At 38.3% G+C, this 15,527-nt stretch overlaps 3 protein-coding genes across 3 annotated transcripts; 2 read left to right on the top strand and 1 right to left on the bottom strand.

Moving 5' to 3' along the window:
* Positions 2,369–3,250, top strand: LOC107644609 (kunitz trypsin inhibitor 2). The gene has a single exon (XM_016348497.2). The coding sequence runs from the start codon at positions 2,486–2,488 to the stop codon at positions 3,092–3,094; it is 609 nt and encodes a 202-aa protein (XP_016203983.1). The 5' UTR covers positions 2,369–2,485; the 3' UTR covers positions 3,095–3,250.
* LOC107642172 (putative GEM-like protein 8) lies at positions 3,575–6,355 on the bottom strand. Its single transcript, XM_016345477.2, has 4 exons — positions 5,701–6,355; positions 5,527–5,595; positions 5,039–5,313; positions 3,575–3,983 (listed from the first exon to the last, which is right to left on the bottom strand). Exons 1-4 carry the CDS (start codon positions 5,780–5,782, stop codon positions 3,807–3,809), a joined length of 603 nt encoding a protein of 200 aa, XP_016200963.1. The 5' UTR covers positions 5,783–6,355; the 3' UTR covers positions 3,575–3,806.
* LOC107641405 lies at positions 6,816–8,210 on the top strand. Its single transcript, XM_016344898.1, has one exon. The coding sequence runs from the start codon at positions 6,816–6,818 to the stop codon at positions 8,208–8,210; it is 1,395 nt and encodes a 464-aa protein (XP_016200384.1).

The following is a 15,527-nucleotide window of genomic DNA, read 5'->3' as shown; positions in this document are numbered from 1 at the left end:
ACTAACACTTAAACCTCTGTATATGATTATACATTTACATATTATACATTTTACATTTTATAATCTCTTTTAACAGTGTCGATCTCTCTCCCACAACTGTCATCGTTGCCACAAATTAAAGGTTTTGACATCGTTGTCCCCTCACTGCTGCAGGAGATTCTCTTCCAACCCAGGTAGTGACGTTGTTTTGTATCCCTCACCGGCGTCGATCTCTTCCACCTCCGTCGACTATTTCTCAACGGATGGTGCCATATTGCGATAAAAATTTACGGTGTCGCGACAGTACCAACATTTCCTCGACAAGACCACGCCACACATGCTGGATTGGTTCCTTGATCATCGCTTGTATCTACATTCTACACGTATACTTGATCGAAAATTTTTACATCGTCTCCTACGGCCTCAAAATCTACATGCTTAACCTCCTCATCAGCTTCCTTTTCTCTCAGGTTGATTCCGAACTTCAGGAACTCTACGACGATGCCACTCTCCCCATTGGAGACTCCGATGAGTTCCGTCCGTTCGTTCGCCACTTCCTTGAGTCCAAGTTTTGGTATTCAATTATGGCTAGTTCAGGATCGGATAGTCATTTTAGTAGGTATGCAGATAGTTATTTTAATAATTATGTGGATGTTTATTTGATTGGATTGGGTTTAATTATATACAAAATATACTAAATGTTCAATTCACTAGATATACGGATGATTATTTTTATCCTTAAGTGGATGGCTATTCAATTTTCAATAGGAGTGAGTGACGCCGGTGACGGTGCGTGGCAAACCAAACAACGATGGCGAGAAGGAGCCCGACGGCGCCGTTCGTTTTCAGTCTGGAGGAGAGCAACGCCAATTATAAAAGTCTTTGTTGACGAACTAGCGGTGAGGAGGATCCCAACGATAACGATGGAGTTTATTGGAGATCAAACGACGACAGCGACGATAGAGGGTTTGGGAAAAAGCTGATGTTTTGATAAATTAAGATATAATAAATGGTTAAAATTTTTTATTATTGAATAAAATTTTTTAATTGAATAATTTGGGTGGAATAATTTTTTTAACTTTATTAGATCAAATTTCCAACTCTTTATTCACGTTGTTTAAATTTTTTGTTGTGTACCTAGCTAAACCATTATTAGACTGATAAAACCATTTTCGCCAACCATTTCCTTCCCACGTTTATAAAATGTCATTAGTTAGTACGTACCTTCTAATCATGGTGGTCATCACATGATTAATATTAATTCAATTATTTTGTTTGTAGTATAACTATAGCCTATAGGAGTAATGTGCTCAAAACTGGTTTCACTGTTGTCGAGGAACAAAAAGAAAATTTCCCAAAAGGAGAAATTACTTCGGATGTAAGTTTTCAACAAATTAAATGTATAAAAAGCGTCTAAATTCTATGTTGTTCATTCCTTAAAACTTACCCAAAAGAATTAAAAAAAAAAGGAAAAGCTACCTATATTCAAATTTTATTACACTCTAATTAATTTAAGTTGATGAGTTGAGAACTTTATTTATTAAATAAAATTCTTCTCACATGAAATTCTTTTTTATTTACAAAAATCAATCCTAATTAATATGTTACATACTGATAAAAAAGTTAGTTGTTGATTAATTTTTTTAAATAACTAAAAAGAGTTAATAGTCAAATTTATTTCGATCTTATTTTGGTTTTCAAAAATTAGTCCATAATTAAAATAATTTCCTATTTACTAGAATTAGTGGCGTTAATCTTTTCCTTATCTCCATTACCGATGTGGTTAACTCTTGCTGATGTGAGTCCTTAAATAATAACATAACACATCCCTAACAATATCATATTAATACTAATTAATCAGATAAATTTATAAAACTAACTCAAATCAAACTCTAAATACTGAAATCCTAATTCAATTTTAACCATAAATAATTTTGTCACTTAACGTCAGCTATGAAGATGATAGAAAAATTAATTAATGCTACTAATTTTTGTAATTTTTAAACTATTTTAACTAATTTAATTTTTTAAAAATAAAAATAGAGATCGAAACATCTTTTTAAAATCAGTTTAATTTGAGTATTAACTGTATCTAGAAAACATTTTTCTGATTAACGGAGATGGGAAAACATGAGAAGAGGAAGGGGCACCTGATTTCTGGAGTCCCGTTCCCATTACTGGCTGCTTCCCTCACCTACCATTCTCTTTCTAGTTTCTACTCGAAAATTAAACCAAAACTCCATGCATTAATATACACATGATCAATCTTATAACATAAGAAAACATATATATCACATGACAGAGAGAGAAGAGAGAAGACTCCTGTCGTCGCTTCACACGCCAAACCTAACAAAAATAATATCCATTTGAACAACTTGATCACTACTATATATGGCTAGCCACATCACCTTGTTCCCCCCACAAAACCCTATAAATACACCATTATTTCTCATCACAACTCTCATAACACAAACACCACTTCTCTTATATCACCCTCAAAACAAAAATGAAGTCCTCATCATCAGTGATAGCAGCAATGATATGCTTTGCCATGATAATAGGCATGGCAGCATCAGCAGCGGAACCAGTTCTGGACGTAACAGGTCAGAAACTCAGAAGTGGAGTCAAATACTTCATTCTGCCAGTTCTCAGAGGCAGAGGCGGTGGCTTAACCGTCGGAAGCAGCGTGAACAGCACGTGCCCAATCTACGTCTTGCAAGACAAGCTCGAAGTGACACGTGGCACACCATTCACCTTCACGCCTTCCACTCCCAACAAAGATGGCGTTATTCTAACTTCCACGGATCTCAACATCAAGTCCACGTCAGCACCAAAGTGCAAGGAGTCATCCGTCTGGAGGCTTCTCAAGGTGCTGAGCGGCGTGTGGTTCATAAGCACCGACGGCGTTGCCGGAAACCCTGGCGTCAACACCGTTGTCAACTGGTTCAAGATTGAGAAGGACGGCAAAGATTATAACCTCTCTTTCTGTCCTTCTGTATGTAACTGCTCCACTCTGTGCAGAGCTCTTGGCATTTTCACTGATTCTGATGGCACCAAGCACTTGGCTCTCAGTGATCAGGTTCCAACTTTCAAGGTCATGTTCAAGAAGGCTTAATTAATTAAGCTATCAAACCGAATTGAGCCCAACTAAACCAATGCGAAAGAAAGAATAATAAAATCGGCTCTGAGTCTCTTCACATGTAAAAGGCTCCGCCTTGAATAAATAGTTTTACGAAGATGTTATTAGTTATCAAAATCAATTATTATGTATTTGTTTAATTTATTTTTAACATATATTTTTTATTTTAATATATATTTTATATTAATAATTAATTTTAGTAGTTGATTTTATGTTATGCAAAATATAAATTTGTATGTTTTGTCTCGGTGTAAACAATGATGTGCATTGCCAATGAATAATAGCTCAAATGGCATAGACTCTCCAAATTTTTGTCAATGAGTAATAGCTCAAATGGCACAAAATTGAACAAATTGATGTGTAATCAAACTCAGATCGAAATCCACCTATGTTAACTTCCCAAACCTTCTCTTTTCATTGTGGAAAATAATCAAACGGTTGGTATGCATCTTTTACAACAACACAAATTATAAACAATTCATATTTCAACTAGTATCACTATTTTGGCTCCTTTAAGTTTATACACATTTTTTGCTTCAAAGAAAGGAAAAAAGACAGAACACAGATTATATTAATACTAAAGCTACAAAAAATGGTCATACAAAAAAAAAACTTTTCAATCTCATCAAATCTAATGTGACAAAACTACTTGATGTATTACAATCAATAAATTTTCTTTTTTCTGTGATTAATTTGTATTAGAAATTGCTTTATGGAGATTCTTTAAAGCTTTTTTATACCTCAAAAATCCCATAAACCAAAATTCATACTCATCTTCAGTAACTATTTCTATGTACTTCTGCTTTAACTTGTTCACATTCTGGCTTTCATTTACTTCTCTGATCTTTTGTACTGGTATCAAAACCTGTAAATAGAACACCCTTTAATATAAATAAATCAATCAATCAATTTTTACACTATTATCTAGATTATTTCTTTATCAATAATAAGTTTATTATTGTAATTATTTTTTAATTAGAGTACATAAAGAGTACATAGTATATAAGCTGGAATAATTCAACAAATATTTTCTAAGAAAATTTTTCATTCTCTTCAATAATGAGAAAAACTTATTTCTCTTCCTGAAGGCTGCTTAGGTTTCTGAGTAGACCGCCCAAGATTCTAGGCACCTCCACCGGAAGCACCTCCAAGGAAGAGATTCAAATTGACTTCCGCCATCAGGTAAATTAGGCACCTCCACCGGAAGCACCTCCAAGGAAGAGACTCAAATTGACTTCCGCCATCAGGTAAATTATTTTTTAGTTAGAGTACATAAAGAGTATATAGTATATAAGGTGTAATAACTCAACAAATATTTTTTAAGGGGATTTTTCATTCTCATTGAGGCTGCTTACGTTTCCGAGTGGACCGCCGAAGATTCTGGACACCTCCACCGTAAGCATCTCCAAGGGAGAGACTCAAATTTAGCAGAACTTCCGTCATAAGGTAAATTATTTTTTAGTTAGAGTACATAAAGAGTACATAGTATATAAGGTGTAATAACTCAACAAATATTTTCTAAGGGGATTTTTCATTCTCTTCAACAATGAGAAAAACTTATTTCTCTCCGCTAAATTTTTACTTATGGCGGAAGTCCCGCTAAATTTGAGTCTCTCCTTTGGAGGTGCTTCCGGTGGAGGTGCCCAGAATCTCCGGTGGAGGTGTCCAGAATCTCCGGCGGTCTACTCGGAAACGTAAGCAGCCTTCAGAGAGAAATAAGTTTTTCTCATTGTTGAAGAGAATGAAAAATTCCCTTAAAAAATATTTGTTGAGTTATTACACCTTATATACTATGTACTTTTTATGTACTCTAACTAAAAAATAATTACAATAGTAAGCCTATTATTGATAAAGAAATAATCTAAGTAACATACACAAAATTTTCTATATTTTTTAGTTTTAACTGTATGAAGACTTTACCTTGTAAGGTGCACTAACTAACTCTCCAGATGAAGAAGAAAAAGTTATGTGATTTTCACTGCAAAATGCAACCTTTTTGGTGGAAACAAATAGAACCCCAGCAATAGGACCAGCTGTGGTGTATAAATAGCACTGAGAAGCCTTCAAGAGTTTCTCATCTTCTTGCATCCCAAAAATGTACTTAAAAATGTTCCCTCTCCCACCTTTTTGTATAATCTTTTTTCCCAAATTCAACTTTCCCTTTAAAGTCTCAGATAGTTTTGAACCAAGTTTTACTGCGATTCCACATAACATATTATATGAAAAGTTTATGGTCAAATGCTAAATAGAAGATATCTTCGCTTATCATAACACTCTTTTTGGGACAAAGAACTGACTCGCTCCCTCTATCATTGGAAAGGATCGATCTAGGACTACCTCATCCAATGACGAGGGAAAGGAGTCAGCTCAGTAAACAAGAAAGAGTAAATTAAGTGCATATGAATTACCATGTTCATGAATTCTAGATGCAAAACTGCTGCCTTTTTTTCTTGTGCCACTCTCTACACTTTCTTTGTCTGCAATTTGAAAATGAAAGAGAACCCAATCAATTGATCAATTTGATGGTGAGTATTTATTGATGTGATGAGGGTTACCAAGGAATAATGATAGTTGATTCTTACTTGTTATGGTGGATTCAAAGCTATCGTCAGAGTTGGAACTTGAAAAGCATTTCCTAGGAGAGGTACCAAAGGACTTCATCATGAGTGAGTGAAAACAAATCTCAAACACCTAATATGCAAGTTTGAATAATTCTTAAAAATATAACACAGATTATATTTGCTATATTCTTGTTACAGCCGTCCAAGGTAATATCTGATTAAAGGGGTTTGAAAAAACCAAAGTCTGAAATTATAAATATTATTAACACAGAAATCATTGTCATTGAAAACTACTAAGATCACAAAGCATAAGAATAAAATATTTACTATATGCTTCTAGTAAGACAAAAAAAAAATATAAAAAAAAAATATAGGTAGACAATAAAAATGTCATCTTAATTCTTGAAATATGAAGTCTTGTTACTGACAAATAACAAGGTTGAATTATAAGCCGAAGGTGTGAAAGCCAATTTATTTTTTTCAAATAAAAAAAATTTGGCCAACTTTTTGGTCTTGGTTTTGATTAATTTTTCAATGTTTAGTTGATCTAATAATGCTGACTATCATAATCATGGACTTCTGCGATAAACAATAAGTTTCCTGCATTGAGAAAAAGAGAACATTCAAAATCTAGAAAGAAAGAAAGAAAAAAAATAAATGCTTGAATTTTTCCTACCACGTAAATTTCATGGAAGACACATCCAGTTATACGCATTCAGATTGAAAATTTTGTTACATTCAAACTTCAATTTATAATCACTCCAATACTTAGATAGAATGGCCCCTGTATATCTTGGATCAAAATCCTATAAATATAAAAATATATAAATATGGGCGATTCACTTAAATAAATTGTTTCACCCTCAATATTACGCAAATACATTGATTCACGTATCTATATAAACTGCTATTGGCAGTAGCGGTTTACAGGTGAACAGAAACCGCTACAACCAGCCGCAGTTTACGTGCAAAATGGGTTGGTCATAAACCGCTGGTACCTGCCGCGGTTTATGTGTGTTCGTGTGTGATAGTAAACCGCTAGAGCCTATAGCGGTTTACGTTAAGCATGTCTGAATGGGACTGCCTATATAAACCATGGAGGGGCCAAATATGGAGAGGTAGAGTGTTATTCACAAATGGAGGGGGAGGATAGTTTTGTAGCTTTGGTTCACTGCTCTGGAAAAATTCAAAAGAGCAAAAGGCATGGTGTGAAATTCACAGATAGAGAACCACTTAGTATTTTTATCCGATCGTCGAGTACATTGGCAGAGATTAAGCTAAGCATATTACGGAAGCTCGGTACCTGTGGGACAAAGTGGGTAAAAAAGTTATTTTACAAGATTCCTATTGCCGTTGTGTCAACTGGTGTGAGATATGAGACTTTCGTGATAGGGTCGGATGAAGACCTGCAGGTCTTGTTTCACTGCAGGCGTAGTTTTCTAGAGGTGAGGATACCTGAGCTGCTTGCGAAGTTGGAAGATGGTGTGGAGAGCTCTGGAGCATCGGCACCGAATCCTCAGTCGACCACAGTCGGTGGTGCCTCGACATCGATGCATGTGGTAGCAGCGGCAGTTCCGATTCCTGAGCCCGAACATGCTGGGGCTGTTCATGCATGTGTGGCTCCTGTTGTGCCTGATTTTGAGTTTGATGCCGGACCGGATCGAGTTGAGAATGCGCTGTGTGACGATGATTCGGATGAGGAGCCGGTCGATATTGGTGGGGACAGTGATGATGATATTCCAAGAGGTACACGTACAACCCATGGAGGTTCCGGTTCTGGAACACAAGAGTACCCTCCCCACCTGTCGTCTTTGAACTTGGAAGCCATCGGCCAACACCAGAATGTAGAGGCAACATTCGATGGGCAGGGGATGCATGATGGGACACCTTTGACTGAATTTCAGATTGGCCAATCGTTCCAGAGTAAGGAGAAAGCCGTGCTGAGCGTAAAAGATTACAGCATTCGGCGTAGAGTTGAGTACAAGGTTATGGAGTCAGACAATCTGAAATACCAAGGGAGATGCAAGGAGTTTGGTAACGGGTGCACGTGGTTGATTCGGATAGTCATGCGGAAAAGGAAGACCACATGGGAAGTTAGGAGGTACAACGGACCACACACGTGTATGGCCACATCGATATCGAGCGACCACAAGCAGCTTGATTATCATGTCATCTGTGCGAGAATCTTTCCATTGGTTAGAGCTGATGCGTCGGTGTCGATTAAGGTGTTGCAAGAGGCAACGGAGGCGACATATGGATTCAGGCCTAGTTATCGGAAGGTGTGGTTGGCGAAGCAGAAGGCAGTAGTGCAGATATATGGCGATTGGGAGGAGTCATATGCGGACCTGCCACGCTGGATCATTGGGGTCACATCCACCATGGATGGTTTTGTTGCTCTGCTGAAGACCTCCCCGGTTAGAGTGGGTGACCTGGTTGATGAAGATAAAGTCTACTTTCATCGCATGTTTTGGACATTCCCTCCATGTATTGAGGCATTCTGCCACTGTAAGCCGCTTGTAAGCATCGACTGAACACACCTGTATGGTAAGTATGGCAGGACATTGTTGTTGGCGATTGCTCAGGATGGTAACTCGAATATTTTGCCTGTTGCGTTTGCACTCGTGAAGGGGGAAAATGCAGAGTCTTGGTCATACTTTCTATCCAATCTTAGAAGACATGTTACTCCATAGCAAGGTATTGTCGTGATCTCTGATAGACACAACGGCATCAAGGCTGCACTGGAGTCTCCCGATAGTGGTTGGCGACCTCCCCATGCTTATCGGGCATTTTGTATTCGGCATGTTGCTGCAAATTTTGCCCTTACTTTCAAGGGACAGGATGCGAGGAGGTGGCTGGTAAATGCCGCTTATGCAAAGACAGAAGCAGAATTTGACTATTGGTTTGATATAATGAGGACAGAGAACTCGACCATGTGCGACTGGGCAAACAGGATGGAGTATGAGAGGTGGACACAGCACAAGGATGGGGGGAGACAATATGGTCACATGACGACCAACATTTCTGAGTGTGTGAACTCTGTTTTGAAGGGCACAAGAAATCTACCAGTGACGTCCTTGGTTAAGTCGACCTATCTCTGGCTGGCGGAGTTGTTTGTTGTCCGGGGGCAGACGGCAGAGGCACAATTAGGGTCCGGGCACCGGTATTCGCAGGCACTAGTTAAGGCCATTGAGCGGAACTTGAAGGATTTGAGGTGCTTCACCGTGACTGTGTTCAATAGGCATCAACTTGACTATACAGTGGCTGAGACTACCCCCACGGGCAAATTCTCGTTGGGTAGCTATCGGGTTTCTCTAAGGGATCGCACCTGCGACTGTGGATACTTCCAGGCGCTGCACTACCCCTGTTGCCATGCCCTGGGATCCACGAATGCTGCCCCTAGGCTAAGGAACCGATGAGCCTCGCGATACCACCAATCTAAGTAATCAGCAGAGGGATCGGGATCTGCCACTCGCTCAATAGCAATGACTGCATCAAGTCTGTTCCCCCAGTGTAAATGCCAGACCTGATAGTAATGGGGGAACCACCTATCTCCTCCCCTCCTGTCCTTAGCATGCAGCCAGTCTACGTTCAAAGCAACCTCGGGGATATGCTGCACTCCACCCAGCTGTGGGACAACCTTGTCAACCTGATGCCACTCGATGACTGCAAAGTATATCAAAGTAGTGACCGCTCGCCATATGCGACTATGCTCCTCTGTAAGTATCTCCGGATGGACTACGGCAAGTACATCAAGCGCGGAGTAGGACTCCCATACAATCTGAAAATTCAGAACTCATCAGACATTACCACAACAAGTATATATCTAGTCACCACTCGATAGCAAACCAGAAACGAAACCTTAACTAGTATAATACTTACATCACGAGCGGTCAAGCGATCCAATGTAAGTCGATAGCTTAAGACCCTCTGTTCCTTGCCATCGTTCGGAGGTAAGTAGGCAGACCACCTAAATGTAAATCATATGAGCCACAAACTTAAAAAACCGCCCATGAAATTTTTAAGCATTAAAAAAATATAACCCATACCTGGATGCCAGCGGAAAAGAGAAAACCTCAAACCCGGACGGCCTCAAAGACGGAAACCACCAGAATATCCAACTCTGCAGCAACTGGAGGGGACCCGCAAGGTTAGTCACATTTCTGTTCGCTACCCGACACATGCATCGGTACAACCAAGCCAAAGCGGCCGACCCCCAGCTATACCTCCCCATGTCATCAAGGTTTGCCACAAATGGCAACCACCGTATATGTACCCGGTTCGCACTCTTGTCCCCAAATAACTGACTGGATAACAATATCATGATGTAGGCACGTGCGTAGATGCGGACAGTCTCCTCGGTCGCATCTGGTGGTAGCACCCTAAACCTCTCGTGGAACCATGTATAGTGTACCGTCATCTGCTTGACCTTATTCGGTGGAGGCCGCTCACCGAATAGGTCCTCAAACCACTCCCAAGCTGGTCGGCCACCCTCCATGTATTTCTCAAACTCACCAAGGCAACCACTCACAGCCTCCCCATCCACAGGCAGCCCTAGCTGAAATGCCACGTCTTGCAATGTCACTGTGCACTCTCCGAAAGGCATATGGAACGTGTACGTCTCAGGACGCCACCTCTCAACGAACGCACTAACCAATGGCTCATCCAACCAGAATCATTGGCTGTTTAGCCTGGCCAAATGGTACAATCCAACCCTCTCTAAATACGGGATGATCCTTTCATGCATTGGCATATTCTGTTGCCGTCTCACACTGTATATACACCTAGTGGGCTGCACAAAACATGAAAGAAATACAGGGTCCAATTAAATTCTTCTATCCAATAAAAAATTCTCCTATCTAACAATAACAAATATCTTAAACCATCAACAAATAATGAACTGGTAAACAAATTAATCTATGAACCCTATAACTAAGCTGTCAAAAACCTTGTCAGCTTCAAATTATAGAAACTAATTACAATAGTAAAAATAACAACACACATACTTGAATAAATAACAGCCAGAATTATAAAAATATTATAAAAGTTTAAAATAAAAAACTTCATATCATACAAATACACTAACCGAACTAAAATAAATCACGAACGTCAACTGTCCCTTTCCCTAAACTAAACTAACAACATGTAGAATAACATTCATTGAAGGGATTTGAAATTCAGCTAACTAGTCATATTTATAACTTAACAAGAAAAATTCAACACACTGACCCAAACCAATTAAACTAACATCCTAGCATGCGAAGCCTAATTCCAAACTAGAGGGATTAATCTATAAATTCTAGTACGTCTACCTTACATACCATTTTTCTAACTAACAAATGCTAAGCCTAAAAAAAAAATAATTATTAACTAACCTCGTCACCAATAGAATCGGCAATATGCGCAACACCGTTCAGTCGATACAAGTTCCTTCTGTCTGCCATGATAACTCGCCGGAGGTCGCCGCTGAGATACCTCGGACCCGCTCTCAACTTGCTCTGACCTCTCTCTAGAATTTTCTCTCTCTAAAAAACCTCACAAACCCTCTAAATGAATAATCTGCGGCTACCACCACGGTTTATATAGGCAGCCATCCTACACGTAAACCGCTATAGGCTCTAGCGGTTTACGCACGCACACCAACACACATAAACCGCTGCTGCCAGCAGCGGTTTATGACCAACACATATTAAATGTAGACCGCAGCAGGTACCAGCGGTTTATGTTCACCTGTAAACCGCTACTGCCAGTAGCGGTTTATATAGATACGTGAATCAATGTATTTGCGTATTGGATTTGAAAACAATGTATTTGCGTAATATTGAGAGTGAAACAATTTAATTAAGTAAATTGCCCTATATATATATATATATATAAATATTTTTTATTTATTAATATTAATTCTTAATAATAAAAATATTTTTTTAGGGCTGTGTCTAATAGAAGTATCTTTATAGATGTATTTCCTTAATGTGTCTCTTTATACATGTGTTTAAAATATAATAATTAATTATTGTTGGTAATAAGTTGGCAGATAGTATATTGGTATCCTATACTTTTCTTTTTATTAAACCCCGGAGAAGATGCTCAGGAGTCAGGACCCTCAACATGTACAAAGTAGTCTCGAAAAACTGGCCGTAGATCGAATCCATTTTCTCCTTCGAATCAACCGCCAACGTCCGTACGCAGGCGGTTACTTCCTTGGCGTGAAGCTTGGCGACGATGTGAGGACAATGCTATCGGACTTCGAATCGGCGATTCAGAAGGAACCGTGCAAGACAACGGCTCCCGGCGGTGGAGTACACCTGATCACGCGCTACGTGTTGAACTACATCTCTCTCTTAGCCGATTACAGTAGTGTCCTCATTGACATAATCGCCGATTATCCATTGTCTCCGTTTCCAGAATATTTCTACCGAAGCCTAATCCACGAGGATAGCACGTCATTGTCCTTGATGTTCAGGAGTCTTGGTACTTCCTCTATGGGAGGATATATATATTTTTTTACTGTAATAGAAGACAAAAGTAAATTTATATAGTTGTTTTTAATGAAATCAAAGGCTGAAGTCTCTTCTCTTGTGCAAAATTTTGTGAAATTAGTTAATACTCAGTTTAATATCAAAGTAAAAAAATTAGGATAGATAATGGTGCAGAATTCAAACTGACTTCTTTCTACAATTCAAATGGAATCTTGCATCAAACAATTTGTGTTGAGACATTTCAATAAAATGGCATTGTAAAACGTAAATATCATCAACATATACTTGAAGTAATTAGAGTTCTAATGTTTCGCTTTGCCATGCCAAGTTGTTTTTGGAATTATGCGGCTGCACAAGCAGTCCACATAATTAATGGGATTTCAAGCGCTTTGTTACAAAATCACTCTTCCTATCAAATTTTAAAGAACAAATTGTCAAAAATTGATTATTTGAGAGTTTTCAGATGCTTGGCATATACCTCTACACTCACTACTCATAGGACAAAGCTTGATAACAGAGAACGCAAGTATGTGCATATTGGTCATAAACCGAGTGTAAAAGGTTACATACTCTATGATTTGTCAAATAGAAAATTTTTTGTGTTAAAAAATGTGATTTTTTATGAGAATGTATTGCCATATCAGACGTTTCACTTTTCTACTCATGATTCCGTCACTCAAACAAATTTCACACCACCACAATGCTCTACACACACATTCATTGACCTATTTGATATAGGCATTTCATCTGACCATAGCATTGCTTCATAAAAATATCACACTTGAACAATAATCAATTGCATATTCATCATAACTTTGCTGAATTACATGGACCAATTGCTGAGCTCATGTCCGAAGGCATAGATACTGATGCATCAGAATTTGATTGCACACATTCATCACATCATGAGAAAGTACGAAAAATTAGAAGATCAGATAGAATAAGAAGGCCTCCCTCCTATTTAAAAGATTTTCATTGCATGCTTGTTACTGCACACGGGAATTCCCTATCTTTCACTGAGAATATTTTAAAAATAATTCTGCATTCCCTGTCAAATCTGCATTTGCATTAGTTGTATCCATGCATATAGAATCAAAAACCTATGATGAAGCTATTGTGGATCCTAATTGAAAGGAGGCTGTTAACAATGAATTTTTTGCTTTGGAGAACAATAAAACTTGGACACTCACTAAACTTTCTGCTGGTAAAATAGCTGTGGGTTGTAAATGGATGTTTAAGCTCAAGCTTCACCCTGATGATACCGTATAAAGGTATAAAGCGAGGCTCATGGAACAGGGATTCTCTCAAACTCAAGGTATAGACTACAGGGACACTTTCACTCCAATTGTGAAGATGAATACCTTTTGGATTGTTATGTTCATTGCTGTTGTCAAGGGTTGGTATTTTCATCAATTAGACGTAAATACAGCTTTTTTGCATAGTGATTTAGATGAGACAATTTACATGAGGCCACTCCTTGGGTTACTACTTCCAGAACCTGGTTTACTTTGCCGTCTTGATCATTATCTCTATGGTTTGAACGAAGCAAGCAGACAATAGAATATCAAGCTTGCTGCCTCGCTTGTTGCTGCTAGCTACACCCAATCTAAACATGACTATAACATGTTTACTAAGTGCTCTCCATATGGGTTTACAATCATTCTTGTCTATGTTGATAACCTTGTGTTCGCTGGGGATGATTTGAATGAAATCTCTCGGATGAAAGGGTATTTACATGATCTATACAAAATTAAAGATCTGAGTGAACTCAAGTATTTTCTTGGTATGGAAGTCACTCGAAGCAAAAGGGGGATTACTGTGTGCCAGCACAAGTATTGACTCGATCTCCTCCAGGACTATGGGATGATGACAGCAAAGCCAGCTTCAACCCCTATTGACTATACATCACCCTTATCAAAATAGGGACTCTATTCACATCAAATTCAGAATATAGAAGAATTATTGGATGCCTATTTTATCTCACAAACACAAAACCTGAAATCTGCTACACGGTTTGAAAGTTAAGTCAATTTCTGGATTGTGCTACGGACAAGCATTTTGAGACTGCACTAAGGGCCCTAAGATACTTAAGGGGAGCTCCAGCAAAGGGATTGTTCTTCTCAGCCAACACAGACCTCACTCCATCCGGATTTTCAGATAATGATTGGGGGACATGTCCAGATTTAAGGAAGTCAGTCACGAGTTACTGTTTTTTCTTAGGAACATCAATCATCTCTTGGAAGAGCAAGAAGCAGAACACAATTGCAGCATTATCTTGTGAAGAAGAATATAGGGTATTAGCCTCAGCAACAAGATAGACACAGTGACTTACTTACATGCTGAATGAACTTCGGGTAAAATAAGAGAAGCCGGTGATTATATATTGTGATAGCCAATCTGCTCCATATATAGCAGTAAATCCGGTTTATCATGAGAGAACAAAATCTTAAGGTAGATTGTCACATTGTGAGGAATAAATGGCAAGAAGGGGTGACTAAACTGCTGCCGATTTCAAGTGGTGAGCAACAGATATTTTAACTAAAGTCTTAGCTCCAAGACCATTTCGAGCGTGTGAAGCCAAACTTGGATTGTCATATTTATATGGTCCAAGTTTGAGAGGGGGTGCTACTTAAGTGGAAGACTAATGATGGTAAGTTATGCAGCAGGTAGCTGGTGATAATGTATGATAAGTAGATCAGTTAGAAATTAGTTAGATGTTGCATGTAGGAAGGTGCTAAAATTAATTATGAAAAATTATTATGGCTGGTTACTTAGTTAGCAGATAGCTTAATCAAATTATATAGGAAAAAGTATATATAGTAGCTTGTTAGTTGTAATTAGCACTGTGAATTTCATTTTATGAGATGAAAAATCTAATTAGTAGTGTTTTTCACTATTTTCTCTTTGAACTTCCAACTTCTTCTCTGCTTCACTAGTTTTATCATTTTCTTTAATTTCGTTCTATTTCTTCTTTTCTCTTCACACCTAAACTCATACAACAGAGTTGATAAGAGTGCTTTGTCTTTGCCACATAACTCTTCACGATCATCAACTTCAGAGTGAATTGCATGGCTGATCCTCGTGGTTGCTCCTCGGTGAAGGGTGGATGGCAAAACATGAAGCGAAGACGAAGGAATACGTAGTCAAATACGAGCGCATTGGGTGGAACAGTGTGCTCACTTCGTTGCCGGAGGCGCGGCGGAGATCACAGTAGAGGAAACTAAGGCATGCTTCGTTAGCTTCATCGCAACAATGTTTTTAATATATTTTTAACAAAAAATCTAGTTATTTTCATGTAATATAAAATAATTTAAAAATATTTATATTATTTTATTTTATATTTTGTAAATAAAAATAATACTGCATAACCAT

The sequence above is a fragment of the Arachis ipaensis genome, chromosome B05, assembly GCF_000816755.2.
Source record: "Arachis ipaensis cultivar K30076 chromosome B05, Araip1.1, whole genome shotgun sequence".
NCBI lineage: Eukaryota > Viridiplantae > Streptophyta > Magnoliopsida > Fabales > Fabaceae > Arachis > Arachis ipaensis.
The sequence above is the reverse complement of the archived record's forward strand: the minus strand, read 5'-3'. Positions and strand labels throughout refer to the sequence as shown.

What these genes read in the sequence shown, in the direction of transcription:
- LOC107644609 (XM_016348497.2), top strand. Translation starts at nt 2,486, where the DNA reads ATGAAGTCCTCATCATCAGTGATAGCAGCAATGATATGCTTTGCCATG.
- LOC107641405 (XM_016344898.1), top strand. Translation starts at nt 6,816, where the DNA reads ATGGAGGGGGAGGATAGTTTTGTAGCTTTGGTTCACTGCTCTGGAAAA.
- LOC107642172 (XM_016345477.2), bottom strand. Translation starts at nt 5,782, where the DNA reads ATGATGAAGTCCTTTGGTACCTCTCCTAGGAAATGCTTTTCAAGTTCC. An exon ending in CTTTGAATCCACCATAACAA is followed by an intron (nt 5,596 to 5,700) that starts GTAAGAATCAAC and finishes TTCAAATTGCAG; the next exon opens with ACAAAGAAAGTGTAGAGAGT. An exon ending in TAGTTAGTGCACCTTACAAG is followed by an intron (nt 3,984 to 5,038) that starts GTAAAGTCTTCA and finishes TTCTATTTACAG; the next exon opens with GTTTTGATACCAGTACAAAA.